This window comes from Dicentrarchus labrax, unplaced genomic scaffold (assembly GCF_905237075.1).
Source record: "Dicentrarchus labrax unplaced genomic scaffold, dlabrax2021, whole genome shotgun sequence".
Classification (NCBI taxonomy): domain Eukaryota; kingdom Metazoa; phylum Chordata; class Actinopteri; family Moronidae; genus Dicentrarchus; species Dicentrarchus labrax.
In genome coordinates, this window is record NW_026136723.1 from 19,243,933 (window position 1) to 19,265,319 (window position 21,387).

At 38.6% G+C, this 21,387-nt stretch overlaps 2 protein-coding genes across 6 annotated transcripts in view; one reads left to right on the forward strand and one right to left on the reverse strand.

Moving 5' to 3' along the window:
- Positions 1-9,830, forward strand: part of LOC127358355 (myocyte-specific enhancer factor 2D homolog) — a 30,964-nt gene extending 21,134 nt beyond the window's left edge. For 2 of the 5 annotated variants that reach the window (XM_051391368.1, XM_051391369.1), the window contains 5 exons: positions 440-569; positions 773-962; positions 2,531-2,599; positions 4,416-4,466; positions 4,966-9,830. In XM_051391368.1, coding sequence (XP_051247328.1) covers positions 440-569; positions 773-962; positions 2,531-2,599; positions 4,416-4,466; positions 4,966-5,425 — 900 coding nt within the window. In that variant the 3' untranslated portion in view covers positions 5,426-9,830. The remainder of the gene's footprint in view (positions 1-439; positions 570-772; positions 963-2,530; positions 2,600-4,415; positions 4,467-4,965) is intronic. The other 3 variants (XM_051391371.1, XM_051391372.1, XM_051391370.1) reach the window with 2 other exon arrangements.
- Positions 9,831-13,288: 3,458 nt separating this feature from the next.
- On the reverse strand, positions 13,289-21,066 carry LOC127358358 (transmembrane protein 79). Its single transcript, XM_051391374.1, has 5 exons — positions 20,881-21,066; positions 18,475-19,282; positions 16,610-16,804; positions 16,285-16,507; positions 13,289-14,860 (listed from the first exon to the last, which is right to left on the reverse strand). Exons 2-5 carry the CDS (start codon positions 19,166-19,168, stop codon positions 14,665-14,667), a joined length of 1,308 nt encoding a protein of 435 aa, XP_051247334.1. The 5' UTR covers positions 19,169-19,282; positions 20,881-21,066; the 3' UTR covers positions 13,289-14,664.
- Between the last annotated feature and the right edge of the window lie 321 nt (positions 21,067-21,387).

Genomic DNA, 21,387 nt, shown 5'->3' on the forward strand with positions numbered 1-21,387 from the left:
GTCTGGCCGAGAACCTTAATTGCATGTTATTCTCTCTCCTCTAATTTCCTGCCATGTCTTCACTGTTACTGTCTAACAAAGGCATAAATAGCCTGAAAAGCTACTTAAAGAAACACCACTGTAATACATAATTACACCTGACAGCTGAATAAATTGCCTTTAATGTAATTTGTCTGTTTATGGCACACTCAAAACAAGGAAACTGTTTTTGATGCACGTCATCAAGAACCTCTTGATAGTAAATCCACTTGACTTTGAGATTTACTTGACTCAGTACATCATTATGAATCCAGCCATACGCACATCGTCATTCCGAGCATGTCAGAATTTACATTATTAAAATAAGTCTTTTTATTTTTTTTTTTTAGCTTGAGGCCACGTGTGAAAGTTGGTTCCTTGTTCCTGCTGTGACTAACATGTCTGTGTGCTCTTCTGGCAGAACGCCCAGCGGCTGGCAGCAGGAGCTCAGGTGGCTCAAACCCTCACCACACCGGTGGTCTCTGTGGCCACACCGAGCCTCCTGGCACAGGGGCTGCCCTTCTCCGCCATGCCCACAGCGTACAACACAGGTGAACTAAACAGCTCCAGGACCAAAAATGTTTGTGTTGAGCGAGAAAGCGACAGGAGGCAGGTGTTAAAAACAAAAAAAAATGCTGGATATATTATTTTAAGGTTTGGTGAAAATAGAACAAAACAAATAAAAAAACTGATTAAAAATATAGTGAATGAAAAGAAGAGAAGGTGATTTTTAATCCTTTGTCCTCTCTCTCAGAGTACCAGCTGACCAGTGCAGACATCACTGCTTTACATGCTCTGGCATCACCTGGCGGCTTGTTGCCAACCAGTGTATCCACATGGCAACAGCAGCAGGCTGTTTCCCAGCAACCGCAGCAACAACAACAACAACAACAGCAACACCAGCAGCAACAACAACTTAATCTTGCATCACTGAGCAACTTGGTGTAAGTCTTTTCTTCATTTTCTCATCGGCGCTGCGTCTTTTTCTAAAAATCTCCATCACTCACATCCAGCCTCAGGGATGATGATGATGATGATGATGATGGCGGCGGCGGCAGCTGACATATTTCTGGTAAAAGCTCTCAGTCTACTGATAACCCTCTTAATACTGAAATACTTTATTACTGACCTTGCCAGTCAGCTTGCATGATATCCATACCATGACCTTTTTATATGCAAGCAATTCACATTCCTTTTTAGTGAATTGGTCTCTCACCAGCATCTCACCATCTCTTCATAACATCAGTCTGAATATCTGGTATTCAGTTTTCTGGAGTTGATACATTTCAGCAGTATGAAACATTGTGTAGTGTTTGGAAAGAGGAAACTGTTTCTCAAAGTAACTCAACATCTTTTATTAATGACTTGCTCTCAATAACTTTCCAGGAAGAGATATTTTTCAACCTAGCAAACCAAAAGTAGTACTTATTAATGGCTTATAGCTGATCTATAAAACATGAATACATATTTTATTGACCATTAATTAAGCTAATCTTTATTTGTTTATAAATATGGAAAAGAAGGAACAAAAAGTAGTTTTAAACTCAAATCAATATCAGAGTAATTGTACTAGTGTGTCCATATAATGATAAATCCACTTTTTACTATCATTATTTTTTACATTTCTTGACTAGTTTTTTTATTCTCCCGTCTAAATTCTAATATATATATTATATATATATATATATATATATATTTATATATACATAAAACAATTCAGAGAGATTGAAATAAAGAACAGCAGCATTTTATCTCAGTGCATACTAAATAATTGAAGGAAGTAATTAATGTAAACGGTGTCAAAACGTGACTTCCACTGAACTTCCGTACTGCTGGACTAAGTGTGCTCATTTTATTGTAGTGTGGCCTGTTCTGGCAGTCAGGCTCCTTTCAGTTCAAACTCACACACATCAGGGAAAACATCTTGCAAACATAATGTACCATTGTGAGCAAAATCAGGTCAGATATTCTTAATCTGGGCTAAGGAATACAAACTATATGTTATACAATGAATTTCATGAGAGTTTAGACAGTGATACATAGTTTTTAATTTTAATTTTAATAATGTAAATAATCCTCATATTTGGGAGAAACACGTAGACACTTAGTAGTGTCTGTTGATCTTTTTGCTTTCAGTTACTGTAAATAAATCTTTGTTCAGTTAAATACACTCATGATGATTGATGATAAAGCCAGAATGAAATCTAAACTTATTTTTGTGAAGGTGAACGTTTCTGCCTGCAGTGTTCAATAATTTTACTGGATTTTAATGTAGGTTGCTGTGTGGATACATTATGTGGGTATTTCCTAGAAATGAGAACATATTTTTCACCTTTTTCTCCCTTTATATAAGGTTTTATATCAAGATTTAATAAAGAAGGATGCTGAGAAGCCTCTGTATCTGATTAGAGGACAGGAGCTGCGAGAGCTGAATGCTGCAGGGTCCGGGTTTGTTTTTTTTGGTAGCATGAGCACCAGATTCTTGAAGTGTGTTCTCTCCTCTTGTCCACAGCATGTGGGGCGTGGACAAACAGAGCAGCGAGCTGTCTAGCCAGGTGTCCAGTCTGGCTGCCAATCTGAGGTGAACAGCCACTGCTAGTGTGTGCGTGTGTGAAATGTCATGACCTTGTCTGTAGGGGGGTGTTTGTAGTCCACTTTGCATATGAATGGCTGTTATCTAAAAGAAAACTACATACAGTATGTGTTGCCATTAAGGTAGCCATAAATTATTAATTACCCTTAAAAATAAGAAGGTTTTTATTAATTGTGCTACATTTTCAGGTAGGGCTGTTAATAGTTAGGCTTTTTAAGATAACAGATATGGCACACAGTAGATAAAATTTTAATATTTGATTTGAACAAATAGTAAATAGACTTGGACTTGGCTTAAAGTCCACTGCATTTGTCTTTGCAAATCATAGTAGACACTAGGGATCGACCGATATGTTTGTTTTTGGGCCAATACAGATGGCAATTATTAGTAATCAAGGAACCTGATAACCAATATTTGGAAGTAAACATTAAAGGCTTAAGTGTAAAAAAAATAGAATAAAGTGGTACATTTATTATTTATTTGCTAACTTTATTTACTCATTACTTTGCACTTCAATCATTCTGCACTTTTACTTTTTTATATATTTTGATGCTGAAAGTTCTTTATTTAAAATCTTGAGTACAAAAGTGTTACCATCAAAATATACTTGAAAAATAATAAAATCCTGCTTGAGAGAACTTTTTTTAACATAATCTTATAAAACATGATTTTATAAATAACTACTTGTGACATGTAACTAATCAGATAGTGTTTTTAGAATTTTTAAATAAATTAATTTATTTTATCAGCCATCAGATGAAAAATGCTGAATATTGGATCCAACAGTCGGTCTATCTCTGGTTGACACCACACAGTAATATTATAGTAATTCTAGTTATTCCGGGTTATAATGGTAAACAACTCAAAACCAGTTTACTTGAGTAAGCAGCCTAAATGTTCTCCATCTTTGTAAAGCTCATCTTTGTAAAGCTACTATAGTTTACTCATTACTTTTTTTTTTTTTTTTTTACAAATAAGCACTTTATTGTGTTAAGTTTCTTTTTATTTAGCAAATTAAAGTTGTAGTAGAGATTTTGATGCAAGTTATCCAATAAGTTGTAATAGTTTACAACTATTAATATAAACTGCATGCTATTACCTGAGTTTCTGTGATTGATGAACCACTAACAACAGTTTAGGGAAATCAAACAAGACAATTTACTCACTTACTGTGTTGCCTCCTACTTTCTGCTACAGCCCTGGAAAACCCACAAATATGGTGGCCTCTAAAGACAAAACACATACGGGAGTAGAAGCCAAGGAGTCAAAATGCATACAAAAGGCAAAAGCACAAACATAAAGAGTACTCCAGAATATAGAAACAATGCATTTTGCTGTCATTTGCAGTCTTTAGGGCAAATTTCTCCTGATATAAATAATACTTATTTAACCATGAAAGTATTTTACTAAGGCGAGAAAAGCCTGGAAAAGATATTCATGATTTTGCATTCACTCTTGTATGCATTTTTGTCCTTAAAGGGCCACCGTACACACTCTGTAGTAAGGCAAAAGTGCAATCTTGCGTCACCGTCCTGATTTATACATTTATTTTTTGTGGAAATACTCCATGCACCGTTTGTTGATCAGAAAACAAGATTTTCATGTCTGGATTTTTATGTGTGCTTGAAGAAAAATTCAGCAGATTAGGGTCTTTGTGTTTCTGATGCTCAGTCATTATTAACATTATTGCTGTTGTTGAAGAAACCTTTGCTCGCAATAATGTTTCACACTTTTCTCCACACATGCCTTCTAATCCACCTCTTCCCTTTGGTTTGGGCTCCAACATTTTGTTTTCTCCCCACAGTGTTGGCTCTCCGTCCAACCTGCTCTTGGGTAGAGATGAGTGGTTGGGCCGGTACTGTATCACACTTCCTTTTTCCTGTGTGTCTGTGCGCTTTTGGCTGGCTCCCCCTTAAGCATGTCTGGTGCTGTCTGCAGTCAAACAGGAAAGAGACGTAGTTCCGGTTTCCACCATGTTCTCTAACCCGAGATTATTTTCTGTTTGTCATCTAGTTTCTTCACATCATAGCTGCCTCACTGCGAACCACCCTGTCACACCAATCATTTCATGCTTCCTGGGCTGTTTTGTTGATCTTTAGGGAGCACTGGGGGTGTTACTTCTGCTTTGAAGGCTCAGAATTGATTGGATTATTGAATAATCGAGTGTGGCTTTTCCCTGTTGGTGCTGTGCCTTGTAATGTGGGTTTTTGTCTTGACTCAAGTGACCTTCCAGTTTCTCGTATGCCTTTGTCAAGTAGCTAATTTGTATGTTTTTCTTTCTTGCCTTTCCTCTTTGTTCTGTCCCTTATCTTCTGTTGTCTTCCTCTCTCTGTCCTTTGTGACCCTGTTCTCAGGCCTGTGACCCATTTACCTCAAGGCGCCATGCTGACCGTCAACACAAACTCCAGCGTGAGCATCAAATCGGAGCCTGTGTCGCCCGGGCGGGATCGCAGCACCCCTTGCCCTCCGCCATCTTCTACCACGCCGTCCTCGACCTCAGGGGGAGCCATCCTGACCGCACCGCCACAGTACCCCGGCTCCCTGCTGTGCCTGGAGCCCCCAACTGGCCGCTCGCCTGCGGACAGCGTAAGCAGCAACGCCAGCTCCTTCGAAGGCAGCGATCGTGACGACACCGGCACAGCTGGTGGCGGAGGTGGAGGCGGCGGTGGCGGTGCTACAGGAAGCGGCGGCCCCTCCGGCCGGTCCGTGCCACCCGACTTCAGCCCCTCGGCCGAGCTCCTCAGGGCGTCGAATGAACCAGAGCAGGAGGGAGGAAACATCAAGCGCATGAGATTAGACGCGTGGGTCACATAGAGTCACTGTCCACATCTCTCTGCACCCACAGCAAAGTTTTGGTGACACTTAAAAACCCACAACACACACCCACACTCATCCTTAACCCCCCACTGCCCCAAACCCCACTGCCATGTGACACTAGCATCACACATCTGCCTCTGTCCAAAATTATACAACTCTGCTGCGTCACCCAGACTTTTGAGGCTTTGCCAAAAAAACATAAAAAAATGTAAAATCCTTTGGGGGATCACGCTCTGAGTGAGGAGAGGATGGCTTAGTGTTCAGCTGGATATTTTGTCCCTGGTAGGCCCTTGAATATAGAGGGACAGTAGATTTTTAAAGCCTTCTTGCTTGAATGGACTCCCGTATAGTAATTTCTTTTGGTAGAAATGAGGTGTTAAACCTTTTTTGCAATCTGAAACCATAAAAAACATTTATCTTTCACATGGTTTCTGCATAACCTTCATGTATTTACATCGAGCTCTGCTACATTGTTCACAATGTGATTGGTGGCTTGTCGGCATTATGGGACTTCTGCCATATGACTCACCACTTCCTGCTCTTTTGAAATCCAACGTTGTTTGGATTGTGCGCTGTCCATTCTTCCATAAGTCACTTCCAAACTGCACTTTTGGATATAACTTAATTTGGACAAGTTTGAGGACTGAGCATCTATCTGGCACTGAGAAAACAGACTCAAACGGGGTCTTCTAGGTAAGGATACTTCACCATGGATGGTTCTTTTCGCTGCCACATTTACCAACCTCAGCCTAACAGCCCTCAGGTGGCACTCTGTGGCTGTGGAGTCGAGGACCTTGCCAGAGTGCCAATATCAACCTCTCATCAACAACAAAAAAATGCCAAATGCCTCTCGCACACGGTGCAGGGACACTGACGAATTATCACTCGCACTGTCACAGAACTTGAAACTGTTGATGCTTTTCAGGCTTTGAATTCGCCGCCGCTCTCTCCTCAGACTGGGTGCTCCTCCCCGTCCTGTCTCACCTCATCTCCTCTGGAACTTGGATGGACATTGTTTGCGCCCAAAAATCCAGCCAGTCACTCAGCTTATTAACCAGGAGTAGATGCCATCCAGTTAAATGCATAGTATGAGTTTTTTTGAGCTGGTGGCTTTTTTTTTTTTGGGTAGGGAAGTATTTGGTTCTTTCAGTCCAAGTGTTCTTTATCTGTTGGTATTTTGGAAAAAAAAATCTGTTTTGAAGGTCCGTTAGTTGTCCAGAAGTAGGAATTCTGACTTTGTATAAAAATCACTCCTTATACAAAAGCTTTGATGTCCTCTTTAGCTCTCTCTAGCTCTCCTTAGCTCTTTGCCGTGTTTCAAACAGTGAAAGGAAAAAAGACATTTTCTATATTTCTACCGCTTCAGTTGGCGACAAAGTAAAAATAGCTTTTCAGCTTCAACGACGTGTATGTACATATGAATATATTTGCATAGACTTTGCTAGGTATCCCTAAAAACAAGCAATGTGTTGATTCTCAGTGGATCTGTTTGCATATATGAGTGTGAATTTGATATGTTTCGAGCTACGGTGCAGGGGTTTCGCCACACTAGGTAGTGCTGGTGGATCGGACACGTTTCAGTAAACCTATTTTATGCTAGTGTTGATGGTGTGTGCACTTTCTGTCCCTCACTCACAGAGGCCTGCTTGGTTGTGGTGTCATCATATTCTCCTACCACACATTTTTAAAAACCCACGATCAAAGTAAAACCTGTCCATAACCACCTTACCATGAAAGGATTAGGACACTGCCATTCACTTATAGTGTAGTTAAGAGATAAAATGCACATCTTTGACACATATTTTGATTGACAGAATCATGTAAAGTCTTTTCCACATTAACAGACACAGATTATGCCTTCTTTTCACTTTTGAAATCAAGTCAAGAAATTGGCTAACAAGTGCTGTGTTTGTTGTTCAATTGTATGTTTTCTAGTACAAATTTGTTTTGTCTGAACCATTTCAAGTTTGTGTATGAGTATACGCAGGTTGTTTATATAAGGTTTCTCCTGATCGCTTGACCTTTTTTTCTTTGTTTTTCTTTTTTCTTAAGACGATGCTCAAAGTTCAGACTGTTGTTGTGCTGCTTTAACGACTTGGTGTCGTTTGGTGCGTTTAGTCGCAGCCCACAGCACAGTGTGAAACCACCGACACTGTGGGTTTGTGGCGAGTGTCCGGAAAAAACATCCTTGTGCTGTGTGGTATTTCCCACCAGTGTTGTTGATGTTTCTACATGATCAGGTGATTTTTTTTTTTATTTTTTTTTTCCGTCCCTCATTGACAGTATGGTGGTTAGCTTTTCACTCTTTAGGTTAGTATTGTTTTCTTCTGTCAGTCATCCCTAAACAATTTAACATCCAACACTTTTAAGACGATTTGTCCCTTAAACCATTAAGAGGAATAGTTCTTCATTTTGGGAAACTCACTTATTTGCTAACTTTGCAAGAGGTCAGAACCCCTGCAGCTCACCTATAATGCCGCGTTTCTCATTTAGACTGTAACAATCGACCATCTTCTCCATCCAAAGTTACATTTTAGTACATTTTAGAGAAAATCAGCATAAGAAAGTGAATTAATGTGCATTTCCATTCAATACTGTTATGCAAATACTTGGAGTTGGTGCTATTAAATCATTTCAGAAGAAGACTGCACAATGAGATGCTAAAATAAAACAACATGATGTACAGTATTTGTTAATTAGAGAAATACTACAGCCTCCTTATCGCTCCACACTAATCTGATGTTTTCTCTCGCCGCAATGTTTCATCTCCTCAGTGGAGAGGAAGCTTGAATGAGAAGTGAATCACGTTTCATATACATCAGAATTAAATTGCACTTTTAAGTTGAAGTGTTTCCGCTCAGGTTTTCTATGCTCAAATTGAAAAGTTACAGACAGTTGAATTGAAACCCACTTTGGTTATTGTTCATTTAAAAAAAGAACTACAAGAAGTGTCAAACTGTTAACAATAAGGGTGAAAAGTCACCATGACATTCACAACACTCACACAATCAATAATCCATGAGTTAATAAAGGGATTCAAGTATTTTTTTAATTCAGGCTATTAAAATGATGTGACTACAAGGCTAACAATGGGGGGTAACTATCTTGGTATAATGTGGAAACCTGGTCGGAAAAATGATGTTTTCATGTTCTTCACACATTGGGTGAATGCAGCATAAAGTTTATGAGTCATTTTAAGACTATAAACCCGATATAAAGGTGTTAATTAGCTTTAAGTGTTTGCTCCAGTCTATGCTAAGCTAACCAGCTGCTCACTGTAGCGTTATGAGAGCGGTATTAATCTTATCTAACTTTCATGAGAAAAGCAAATAAGCGTATTTTCCAATAATGTTGAAATATTCCTTTTTTAAAGATCCAACTCTTGAGCAGTACCAGCCTTCAGACAGAGCTAACAATCTCCTGCTTTTACCACACAGTCATTTCCATTTTTAAAACAAAACAAGGACAACTCATTTCCTTGGAAACTTTGCGATTGCGGGCGCTGATGGTTGACTGAAATGTGACACCACACCGATTGGCTTCAGCATCCTGCTTCACGCAGGTTTGTTCATGTACAAAAAGGTTCTCTGTCCAATCTAGCAGTGTAGTCACGAGACAATCTATATGAGAAATGAAAACCTGCACCCCTGTTACCCGTTGTGTACAATGTTTTTTAGAATCTCACTATTTTTGGATTAATTTGTGCTGGTGACAGTTCCATTGTCTATTATTATGATGATATTATTATGGAGCTTTTATTTTATTGCTATTTTGTGTAGGATAGTCAACTGTTATTTTCTCTCTTATTTTATCTTCCTTATCATAAACATATAGTACTGGTTTCCTTTTTTTAAACAACTTGCTGAAAATTGCACGATCAGTTATTGTGGTATTAGCAAATGCAATGAAGGAAATACCAGTTAAATGCTGCAATTTTAATTAAGATATAGAATATATTTATAAAAGCGGGAAACAACTGAAATTAGTAATTCATGAAATTTGAAAAATGTAAATGCATGGGATACAGGTAACAACAAAACTTATGTTACGTACAGTAATGATAAAGGACATGCATCACAAATGAGTTTTAAAACAACTCAGAATAATGTAGCATATGAAATACTAAAGATGAAATTTATAGCTAATATATTGTGTTGAGCTAGTCTGCTTTGGGTTTTTGTTGTAAAGAAAATATTTCTTTTTGTTGTTTTTTTGAGAATGATATACAATTTGTGTATATTTTCATATACAAAGTATGCACTGATATGTTATTGAAATTCTATACCGCTTTTACAAAAAAGTGTTTGTTGTACCAAAGTATCCAAGTCCCTTGAGACCTTACCCTTTTTGCGTATGTTTTACCGTATTTTATATATTAAATAGACAAACTGAGTGAAATGAACTTGAGTCTGGTTTATTTTCTGAACTGTTTACTGTGTAACAAAGAGCCTCTAAAAATAATTCAGATAAAAGACTAAAGTCCCCAATCAGAAACATTTGTTTTAAGTGAAATCTCTCTAAACTCAGTCCTCTTCCTGTTTCCTCTCTTAATCCTCGGCTCATTGTCACAGTTTCAAACACGTGCGATGAAGCTTCATTTCACACATTCGGTGATAACTAGACGGCTAAATTTAGCTGATCTCTCGTGACCTCTGTGAGGTAAACAGCAACTGTGTGAGCGAATCAACAGAGATTAAACAATAATTTAAAGCTACAGCAATAAAAGAAATCCCACCTTCAGTCACTTCAATATGTTTTTTAGTAGCAACAGTAAAATACAAAAATACTAGATTACTTAGAACAAATACAGAAGGATTGGTAAGAAAATTCACTCAATGTATCAACAGTAAAATTACTTTAAACAGTCCCCTGAGAGTTTTATAATATTATATAAATAACAGATCTTAAATAACAAAACATTAATTGGCAACTATTCTGATAATTAATCATAATTAATAATATTTAAGAGTTCAGTTGTCTGGGTTTTTGACTGTTGTTTGAATAAAACAAACGTTTTAGTTTAATATCATAAAAAAAAAAGTTCCTACTTCGAGACGTCACTAAATTATGATTTTTCTTTAACTATATTTCTCACATTTTATGGACCAAGTAATCTCTCAAGAAAATAAAGGACAGATTAATTGATGATTACCAATAGTTGCAGCCCTAATACATACATTATTATTATTACTGATGCATTATTGTGTAAGTATTATTTTACTGTTGTTCAACTACTTTATATACTGCTGGGTAGATGAATTGATAATGATGAAGTTAATTCATCTGCAGAGTAATTACTTCTCCAGCTGTCTAATACATGTATTAGAAACACAAAAAGTACCATATTTCCTCCTGTTAGTAGTGTAATAGCAACTGGAAAAGTTCCTAAAAATTCTACCTAAGTACTGTAAAAATGTCCTTTAATGTGTGTGTCTCTCTGTCAGGCTTGGGGAGTAACAGATTACATGTAACAGAGTTAAATAGTCAGGATACAGAAAAAAGGTAACTGTAATGCATTACAACAACAGAAAAAATATGTAATCAGCCATAGCTACATTTAGTAAAAATTGGGATTATTGGCAGGATAACAATTTAATCCGTTTTTGATATTTCTTTTCTCGTGTCTTTGTTTGTATATTTAGTGTTGAGGTGATCCAAAAGTAACAAAGTAATCTAGTTAGGTTACTTTAACATGATACTTGGATAAGGTCACTGACTACGTTTTTTTTAAAGGTAAGTAATTAGAAACAGTATCAGATTATTATTTTTAAAGTAACTCTTTCAACTCTCTGCCCTAGGTAAACATTTAAACGTATATATACAGTTATAGATTATTGTCTATTTGTAGACATAAACAACGCAAGTACAAAATGTAAACCAAGCTTATCAATATAAAGAGGCAGATAATTTAGAGTGGCAATCAAATAAGTGTGAAAGTTCATATTCTGGGTCATTTCTTCTGTTGCTTTTATTGATTTTTGAAGAAAATGTTTCTATTTATTTCACTCTGTGCTCAGAATTATACTTTTATCTGTTTCCGTTTGATTACAGCTTGGAAAAGTAGTCAGCACACACAGGAGGTTAGAGGCTACAGCTCTGTACCCGACTCGTTTCCTAAATTTGAGTGAAGTGTTTGTTCAGGTAGAGAAGTTCACTGGAATTCTTGCACAGGTTACAACAGGTCTTAAGATGGTAGACGTTTGATATCGAGTGAGCAGGGGAAGCTGAAATACTGGGACGTAACTAACAGAATAATTCAATTCAATTCAATTCAATTCAATTTTATTTGTATAGCGCCAATTCATAACAGAAGTTATCTCAGGACACTTTTCAAATAGAGCAGGTCTAGACCGAACTCTTTAAAACATTAATTACAGAGACCCAACAGTACCACCATGAGCAAGCACTTGGCGACAAGGGCAAGGAAAAACTGCCTGTTAAAAGGCAGAAACCTAGGACAGATCCTCCGGCTCTAGGTGGGTGGTCGTCTGTCTCGACCAGTTGGGGTGAGAAAGAAAGAAAGAAAGAAAGAAAGAAAGAAAGAAAGAAAGAGAGAGAGAGAGAGAGAGAGAGAGAGACAGACAGACAGACAGACAGACAGGTGCACAGCAACAACAGTATTCTAAATAAGACCGACGTCCCTCATTTGGTCTAAACATTGATTGAGGAAGTATTCAGGGAACTCACATAAATATCACTTTGTAAAAATACTCCTTTATAAAGTTAAAGCCCTGCATTGAAAGGCAGATGTAAATATTTTATTGGAAAAATATACAAAGTGTCTACTGTTGTGGTATTTTATAAGGAGCACGGTCTAGATCTACTTTATAAAGTGTCCTGAGATAACTTTTGTTATGAATTGGTGCTATACAAATAAAACTGAATTGAATTAAGTATTTTATACACTTTTAGGTAGGTTGATCTGTGACGGAGCATCACTTGTGTTCAGTGTTCAAGGAGAAAAATGGTGATGAAGAAGGTGTTAATGTTTATCAATATCTGGTGATTTTAACCCCTAAAAGGACCAATGTGTAGGATTTAGTGGCAAGAAACTACGTTAACAATTCACGATTGTCCCATTTTTTCCCAAAATGAGATTGAAGACAAATTCTGACTGAAAAAGGATTTTCTCAGACAAAAATCTACAAAATATTTTTTCTATATCAAATTATAGAATCCTTTTTTATTTCTGAGTTGGGGTACAAACTGTGCAAAACAATGCATATTTCCTTCTGTGAAGTTAAATTGACGTCTTGATACCACGATTTATTTTTCATCTCACCGATTTGAATCTTCACATATTCGTATCACAATTTCTCTTTTTCTGTCTCACATTTAATCTTTATATTCTTAATTTCAGGTGTACACTCAATGCTGTGCATTTTACTTTACTTTTTCAAAAATGACTATAATGACCGAAAACACACACAAAATGTTCATAATCATGTAACTTTTTTATAGTACTAAGGGGTTAACAGAGTGGAGGCCTACCCATAACCGTGAGTGGATCCTCGCTGTGTGAAAGTCGACTGACAGAGTTTAATATTTCACTCTTTATTTTGACGCAACATTTTTGTGGTGTTTGTTTTTCCTCGTCTGTCAACTTCAACCATGAGACAGCAGTTTCTTTTTCCTCCCGGGGAAATAAAACCTGCAGTTTGCCCACAACTATTGTTGTTCAGGACGGACAGCATTTTTCAGGTTTTGATTTTGGACACGACTGTTTGTTCTTGTTGAAACTTGTCTCATGAATCATGATCACAGATTTTCAACTTGTAATCTGAACTTTTTAATTTAATAATAAAGATTTTTCTTGGCTGAAATCAGTAAAAGAGTTGAATAATCAGCTGCTGCACAATGTTGAGTATCATATTTATTAATAAAGCTTTATTGAACTCACTCAAAGTCCCAAATATTTAGCAGATTTACTTTAAATACACTGAAAACAAGATCCTTCAAAATAAAGCCAAGAGACTATCCATAAATAGCCCAACAACTAATGCTGCTATAAACAGTAAAGAAAAAGCTTTTGATCAATAAAACAAAGATTAATTTAACAGTTATATATATAAAAAGTTTTAAGATCTCCATTAGTAACAAACTCTGTGACAACAATAAAAATGGGAAAATTCCTAAAAACAACTTAATGTTAATAATTCATATAAAAATAATACCCTGAAACTGAAGTTTTACTTCTGTCTCCATTTTGCATCACATCCAAACACTGGATGAAGCCTCAAAACTGGATTTTATCAGCTCAAGATGGACAGAAGGTGCCGGCTGTTTAAAGATTTGTACTGGATGATCAGTAAAATAAAAAAAAAAACATACAGACTGTACAGCAAGGTGGTCTAAGGAAGAGCTCTTTTTAGAGTTTTAATGTGCATGCAGATAAGAGCTTTGTTGGCGTAAACTTTTTCCACTTTTTTTAACTACCATGTAAATATTGTTGGATTTCTGCATTTATTTTAATACAGAGAGGAAGATTCAAACTACAGATTTACCCACAACCTGCCTCATGTTATTGATATCTTTGTGAACAAAATTAAGAACAGAAAGTTGTAATCCTTGAGATTTTCATGAAATCAAATGTTTGATAAAAAAATGTTATGTTCTACAATAGTCATTAAGTTGGATTTCCATTTATTGATTACCTCTCTATATAGTGGTTTTTATTGGTAGTGGCAGAGTCCGCCGCCTTCATAAACACGAGGGATTCACAGGAAATGACGCATGTGATCATATGACATTTTATCTCCCTGATAACAGCTGAACTGTTCACTGTTCTCTCTCTTTACACCGTTATGAGAGCTGTCTTAAGTTACTGCTAATGCAAACATTTCCTACAGCTGCTTCACATTAAAAGTGTTCACCTGGAGAATCATGTGTGGCTTTTATTGTGGCACGCACAGTGTTTGTCATCGCGGTTAGCACTGACTGCTACAAAACAACAACAACAATTTTGTGTTTTTATAGTGCAGAACACAGTAAGCTATTAGACGGTATACCTTTGTTGTATTTCTGCTGCTCAAGGAGTGTTTGCTGTAGTACTAACTACACTTGCTGTTACCGTGGTAACCACTGGTGTCACCAAATCAACCAGGGCTGAAATCTTAAGGATTACAACTTTAAAAAAGGACATCAAAAATAACGTGTTGTGTCGTGATATATAAAAAAAAAAGGTGTTGCAGTTTTTTGTCTCCGAACTCCTCACCGCCTTAACGGACGTCGGCCCTTTAACCCCACCAGCGCTGCTTGGGAGGAGGAGCTGTTGTGGGCGGTGCCACGTCGAAAACCGACCCTTGTCCGAGCGATGAGCAGACGTAGTACAGGTTGACGCCCAGCATCACCAGTATGGGGAGGAAGGAGAGGCCGAAGCCGAGGGCCCTGATGCTGCTGCCGCCCAGAGAGAGGCAGAGCCAGTAGATCAGCCTGAAAACAACACGAATCATCGGTTACACACGCAGACGAGATGGATGCAGTCAGACTTAGATCTTTCTGTTTGATGTAAAACTTATAATCAGCTTGATTTGGATAAATACGGACTAAAAAGATCTGATCACTACCCACATTATCTCGTACTCCCACTCTCTCTTTTCAGCAGGAACATTAGGCGGCTTAGCTCCTTCATGCCTTTCATCCTTTTTTGTGTCAAGTGCTTGATGACTCAAAGGATCTGGATTAATAACTCAATAGATGCTCTTTTTTTTTATACTCATTCTAAATTTCCCCTCGTAATGTGTTTGAGAATTGTTTTTCAGAGCCCACAGTAGTCAGAATTTTATAATAAATACAGTTTTTGCTGTGAAGAGCGCTACAGTAGGGGTAAGCTCTGTGTGTGTGTATTGAGAGGGAAGCCCTATTAACTGCAACGCTTCTTACGAACACCAACTTACTCAACTAAATTCACAACAACTTTAATTGTTTTTATATTGTGTGTTTCATAGTAAAATAAGCAACTATTGGCCCAATCACGCAAAAATAAGACTGTGATATGCTGTGAAACCGCCTGAATCCTTTTCTTTTTGGCTCGCACTACTTTGCATACCAACAGCTGAAAGTCAGAACAGGAAGCAGCTGAAAGGCAACGGAAATTAACACAGACCAACTGAGCAATAAGTTAAACATTTATCTACAATTTAACTCCCACTCACAGTCAGTGGTGCTGCCGTGCCTGCAGCGTCACGTCTGTGTATTTCAAGCATGCTGAGTATGTAAAGTTTTATTACTGATAGAAATGAACGACTGAAACTACAGAACGACAATGCTTTACATGTTGGAAACTAGTTGGAAAGCTTCATGTTTTTGGCCTCGACTTATTCATTTAACTGACAAACTGAACAGGATCATGATTGCGTTGATTTAGGGATTTCTTCCTCATTCCTACTCATGATAGTCTTGTTGACGTTTGCCCTTTCCTTACATACAGGGAGTTAAGAGAGAGAGAGAGAGAGAGAGAGAGAGAGAGAGAGAGAGAGAGAGAGAGAGAGAGAGAGAGAGAGAGAGAGAGATGATACACAGCAAAGGGCCACAGATCAAACCCATGGCCGCTGCAGCAAGGACTCAGCTCCGGTATGTGGGGGCACCAGCTCTACCAGGTGAGCTACCAGGGCGGCCCCCCATATTAAATATTAAATATTTTAATCTGACTCAGTTTATTGCTTTCACATAAACTGACATGTCTGGTAAGTGTGGCCTCTACTGACTCCTGTGTAAAGTAAGGAAACTCTATGATGATAAAATGCAGCAATAAAATATAATTCAGCAGACATTTGATAAGCAAAACAACACATTCTTCCGTCTGTGGTTTGGATCCTAAACGTTTAAACAGCGTGTACGACAGTCTGCACACATACCTGCCAAAGACAAATATGATGGTGAGCAGCGGCACCAGCTTCACCAGGTCTTGGCTGATGTAGGTTGCCATGACAGTGAGCTGCAGGAAGAAGAAGAGGAAGAGGGCCAGAGATTCGTTGACGTAGTGCCAGTGCACCGCCACCTCTCTGTTCACCAGTTTACTCTGATAGAGGGGCTTCAGGACGCTGTAACGCAGCCGGGCCACGCCCTGCACCACCACACCTGCGGGAACACGAGGGTCAATATTACCTGGTTTAAGTACATTAAAAGTTTTTTTTCTCCATGTATAATAAACTCAACACACAAACATACTGGAGGTCTTACCGAACAGGATGGGTATGATGGCGAAGAAGGAGCAGCGTAGCGTATACACAACCCTAAGAGGGGTGCTCTCCAGCTGCGGCGAGTCAAAGGGAAGAAGGGCGTAACCTCCCCACACCAGGAGAGGGAAAAGGATCGCTGCGGCCACTGTCGCCAGAGCCACCTTAAGTCTCTCGCCACACAGGCTGTCACACAGGTCTGGAAAAGGGAAAAGGTGTGGAAAATCACTATCATATCTATAAATGTCTTTATTGGGACAGGACTGTGACAGCGAGACAAAGAGCGTGAGACTGGGACTGAACTCATAGCATGAATCATCTCAAGACGCGTAATTATATCTCATTAAGGAGAGATCATTACAGTGCGCTACAAGGCTCAGTGTGCCGTGACTTACATTTACTGAATGAAAATGTGCTCAGCAATCTGATATGTGACCTGTTCATTTTGCATAATTATACTTAATGACGATATTAAATAAATTAATAAATCCACAGCACAGGAGATTGTGTGTCCTGAAATCACAATGACAGAGTCGTTTGTGAGCATCTGTCTTAATGATAATCCTACTCAAAATTGGCTTTCATTTTATTTAATAGTAGTTGACAGAGGATATTTGGGCAGGAAATTACTAAATAGTTACTAACAAAGGATTAAGGGATTTAAGAAATCTGATGCTTGGGGTGGTCTGGTGGGGTTTAAGGTACCAATCATGAACCGCAAATTCTCTGTATGCATTATGCCAGTTTGTCGTAGAGGATGGAAAGAAACACATTTCATTTCTTCGGAAGGACAGATGAGAGGTACAGAAGTTAGTGGCTAGCCTGGGTGTGACGTCGTCGTGCCATGTGGTAATCGGCCTTTTTCACATGTTGACTTGTCATAACAGGAAATACACAGGTGTTACTAATAACGTTAACAATGGCGCCGCTCTATTTATGTGTCCCAGTAAGCCGTGACAGTGACAGCGATCCAGTGTGAATAATACCATCCTGTCTTCATTATTATTGTATTTGCACCTGTGCTTTTCATACCAAATGTCTTCTGTAAAAAAATAAAAAGACCAACGCAGTTGCTAGAAGGGATTGATTTGAAAACTCTTATTGGTGTGTTTAAAGAAGCTCCAACATCTCACGTTTAAGCTTTAGCTGCCAAAAAGCATTAAAAAAACAAGTTGTATTGACAGAAACTCAAACAGTAAACAGACATAAACACAGTGAAAAAGATCCTTCCAATTTGGTTGTTTCTAGGAAAAAAATGTAATGTTGGGACTTTGGGTTTACCACAAGCACTTGAATGCACCATCAGGGTTTCAGCTGCATTACCATATCTATAACTCATGCATGATCAATTAAGAGTGCATGAGTTGCTTTTAATATTATACTAGACTGAATGTAAACTAACAGCTGCCTGCAAGGTGGGTAATAACTTATATTGGAAGAGATTTGTAATTAATGGGCTAAAATGTGCAAAATCCACAGTTATGGTTAAAGCTAAACGACTATTGTGACTGTGATTTAAATCATAAGTTTCTATCAATGAAACCAGGACCTTCTTGGTGGTGGTATTATATAATAGGGTGGAGGGAGCACTGTATAATTTCACAGGTTCCACACAAATAAAAATACACTTAGAATAACATCAGTAAGTAAAATGTAGGGACTTTCTTTAACAATAGACAATGTGCAGATGTATATTTATGTCTTTAACTGGCCGTTTCTGCTCAGAGGAAACATAAATGTTACTCCTCCACTTCACTGTCATTAGGTAAGTGTGTCTTATGTCTCACACTCACTCGAATAACTGCTCCTTGACAGTAATTCTCAATAAACATGGACCCAGGTGCAGTTCAGCCTGTGTCTAATACTCACAGTACTTGTCGTCCGGTTCTGTCCACTCTGGGTAAAACGGCCCCGTGGAGTCGGGCTCCATCTGCGCCTCCTTCTTGTCGTCCTCTATGAAGAGCCTGCTCTCCTCGGGAAGCTCTTTGCTGGACGGACGCACAATCGTGACTCGAGGAGTAAAACCCAGAGCTGCTTTCTCTGACATCCAATTCGAATCTCCTTCCTCCTCATCATCATCTTCATCTTCATCATCTGCCAGTGAGCCGTCCCCTTTACTGTTCCGCTGCACCTCGAGCTCATCGTCCCTCCACCGCTCGCCCTCAGGCATGCTCTCCCTCCATTTGCTCTTCCTGTCGCTCCCCGCCTGGCTCTGCTCCTCCGACAGGTCCTGGCTTACTCCACTGATCCCCGTGTCTCTCTCTTCAGGATCCGAAGCTCTCTTCTCTGACCAGACTCCATCATCGCTGTCCGTCTGAGGCCTCTTGTCTTTGTCTCCGGGCCACGGCAGAGTGCTGGGCTCCAGATGAGCAGAGCTAATTGCTTCCTCTTCCTCCTCTTCTTTTTCCTCTTCTTCCTCTTCGTTGTCTGTAATCTCCCTTCTTTCCTCTGTGCTGTTGCTCTCTTGTGTCTGTTTACTTCCTGCTGTTTGTGGCTCTGCAGTTGGACCAGCAGGTGAAGGTGCCACCTCCTCTTCTGAGATTAATTTATCTACGGCCGACATTCTTGAGTTTTTAAATTCAATTTTCTCTCTTTTCAGTTAATTCCGGTTGTGCCGTGAAGTTAGCAAAGCTTCTTCAAGTTACAAAAAGTCATTTTAGGTCATTTGTTGAATTCCCTGTGAGGTTAAAAAAAACGTTTAGTAGAAGTTAATCTGCCTTCAGCTTCACAAAAACATCAAAGTTCACTGTTTATCACGGGTGTGTCGCCCTGTATGGCGCACCTTGTTCCTTCACATGCCAACATGGTGTAAAGAGCAAGTTTGAGTTGAGTTTGGCAATATGGCATCTTCTCCTTATTTCACCACTGTTAATAAAGTCTAAATCATATACTGAAATAGAAAGGAATATACTTTACAGCCGTGACTAACGGTTTGCTTCATTATCGATTAATTTGATGAATACTTTAACCAGCTGATTGTTTGGTCTATATAACTTCTTAAAAAAGTGCTTGTTTTGTCCAGTTCAAAACCCAAAGAGACCTAAAAACTGTAGAAAACTTCACATCTGAGATGAAAATTGTGGCATTTTTGCTTCAAAATAAAACTTAAAGGAATAACTTATCAACATGTTTGCAGATTAATTTTGATTAATTAGTCAACTCTTATGTCCATGTGGGGAAATGAGTCGTGTACTCTGCACTGCAGTTCAATAAATACAAATCAGAGATACAAAACACAGCAAAAAGACAATAAAACAAAGTACACAAAGTACTACACATTACAATACATGACCCAGGCCAGCTGGTGCACCTTTCACCCCCATTAGTTTAAAATACCAACACTGACGTCTCTCCAACACCTTAAACTGTAATGTCAACAATAAGTAAAACATCCATATTATTAAATTAGTCTATTTATTAAAGCACACTGCGTTCAGACCAACAACCCTACACAAATCTTACTTTAATCAGAGCTAAACTTTACTTGTAGTTCTGAATACTGAAGAATATCACATAAACTTTACTTGTAGTTCTGAATACTGAAGAATATCACATCTTGATAAACACCCAACTGCGCCAAACCCAACTTAGTGATATCTGTAAAGCCAATTATTAACAGAAAACACTGATAGATTTCAGCTATAAAGTGAGTAACAAGCGATATAAACACTCCTGTTCATTGAAAACCTACGAAACAACCTGGACTTTGCCTGTCCAGCTGCATACAGCGGACTGCAACAACAGCAGCTGACACAGCTTTAACATGGAGTTGATGTGTTGATGTGTTGTTGTGTGACTGTGGGATGAAGGCTGGATTTGTTTGGTTCAGTCAGTGTTTGTGGAGAGATGTGATGTTATTGCAGGAAACATTGAACTTTGAACTGTATTTCCTCCTCAGTGTCTGTGTCCTATATTAATGCCACACAATGCTTCACTTTATAGCTGCTGAGAAAAAAAACACCTCCAGCTTGTTACACAGAGTCTGAGCTGCAACACTGTTAGATTTCCACTTTCAAAAAAACAACCTTTGTGTACCAACAGTGTGACAAGTGAAGATCTCCCCCCACCCAAACACACACACACACACACACACACACACACACACACACACACACACACACACACACACCTGTATATACATTGAGCTGTAGCTAATAAGGCCTGGTGCAGAGCGCTGAGGAGGAATGCAGTTTCGAGCTAAAGCTAAAACTTGTTTGGCAACTCCGTATTTACGACTGCGATACTCGAACAGAAAGAAAAATAAATTCAACCTACCTAGTTTTTACTCCGGTCACATGAACGGAAACAGTCCGTAACTTTGTGTGTGTGTAAGAAGCGACCCCCACTTGCTTGTTAGTTAGTTGTTTCTCTTACAGGATGAGTAATAAATAACCCGGCAGGTGTGCCCAGGTGCTCAAATCCATTCTTCCACCACAGAGGAGGAAACAGTGAGGAGGTATCACTCCGCGTCTATTCCCACGGCCCGAAAACGTCACTGAGCTACGCACGCCTTTTGTCGAATGTGACGTCATTCCGTAGTTCCCGTCGACGGTCCCAACGGTCCCAACGGTCGGAGAGGTTAACTAAAAAAAAAAAACTAACGGTCTTGAATTAGTAATTTGTGCTCTTAATCTTATAACTTGTGACCTTGATTTAACAATTCGAGCCCTTTTAAAATAACTTTTATAAAAATAACTTTTTGCCATATTGAAATTTTTAGTTATACTAAGTCATTGTTTTGAGATACTAAGTCAAAATATAGAGAAACTTTCTAATTATTTT

Excerpts from the sequence above, each read along its gene's own strand:
- LOC127358358 (XM_051391374.1), bottom strand. The coding sequence starts at position 19,168 with ATGTCGGCCGTAGATAAATTAATCTCAGAAGAGGAGGTGGCACCTTCA. Across the intron at positions 16,508-16,609 it reads CATCATACCCATCCTGTTCG|GTGTGGTGGTGCAGGGCGTG; the intron begins GTAAGACCTCCA and ends GTGTTCCCGCAG. Across the intron at positions 14,861-16,284 it reads ATCATATTTGTCTTTGGCAG|GCTGATCTACTGGCTCTGCC; the intron begins GTATGTGTGCAG and ends TGTTGTTTTCAG.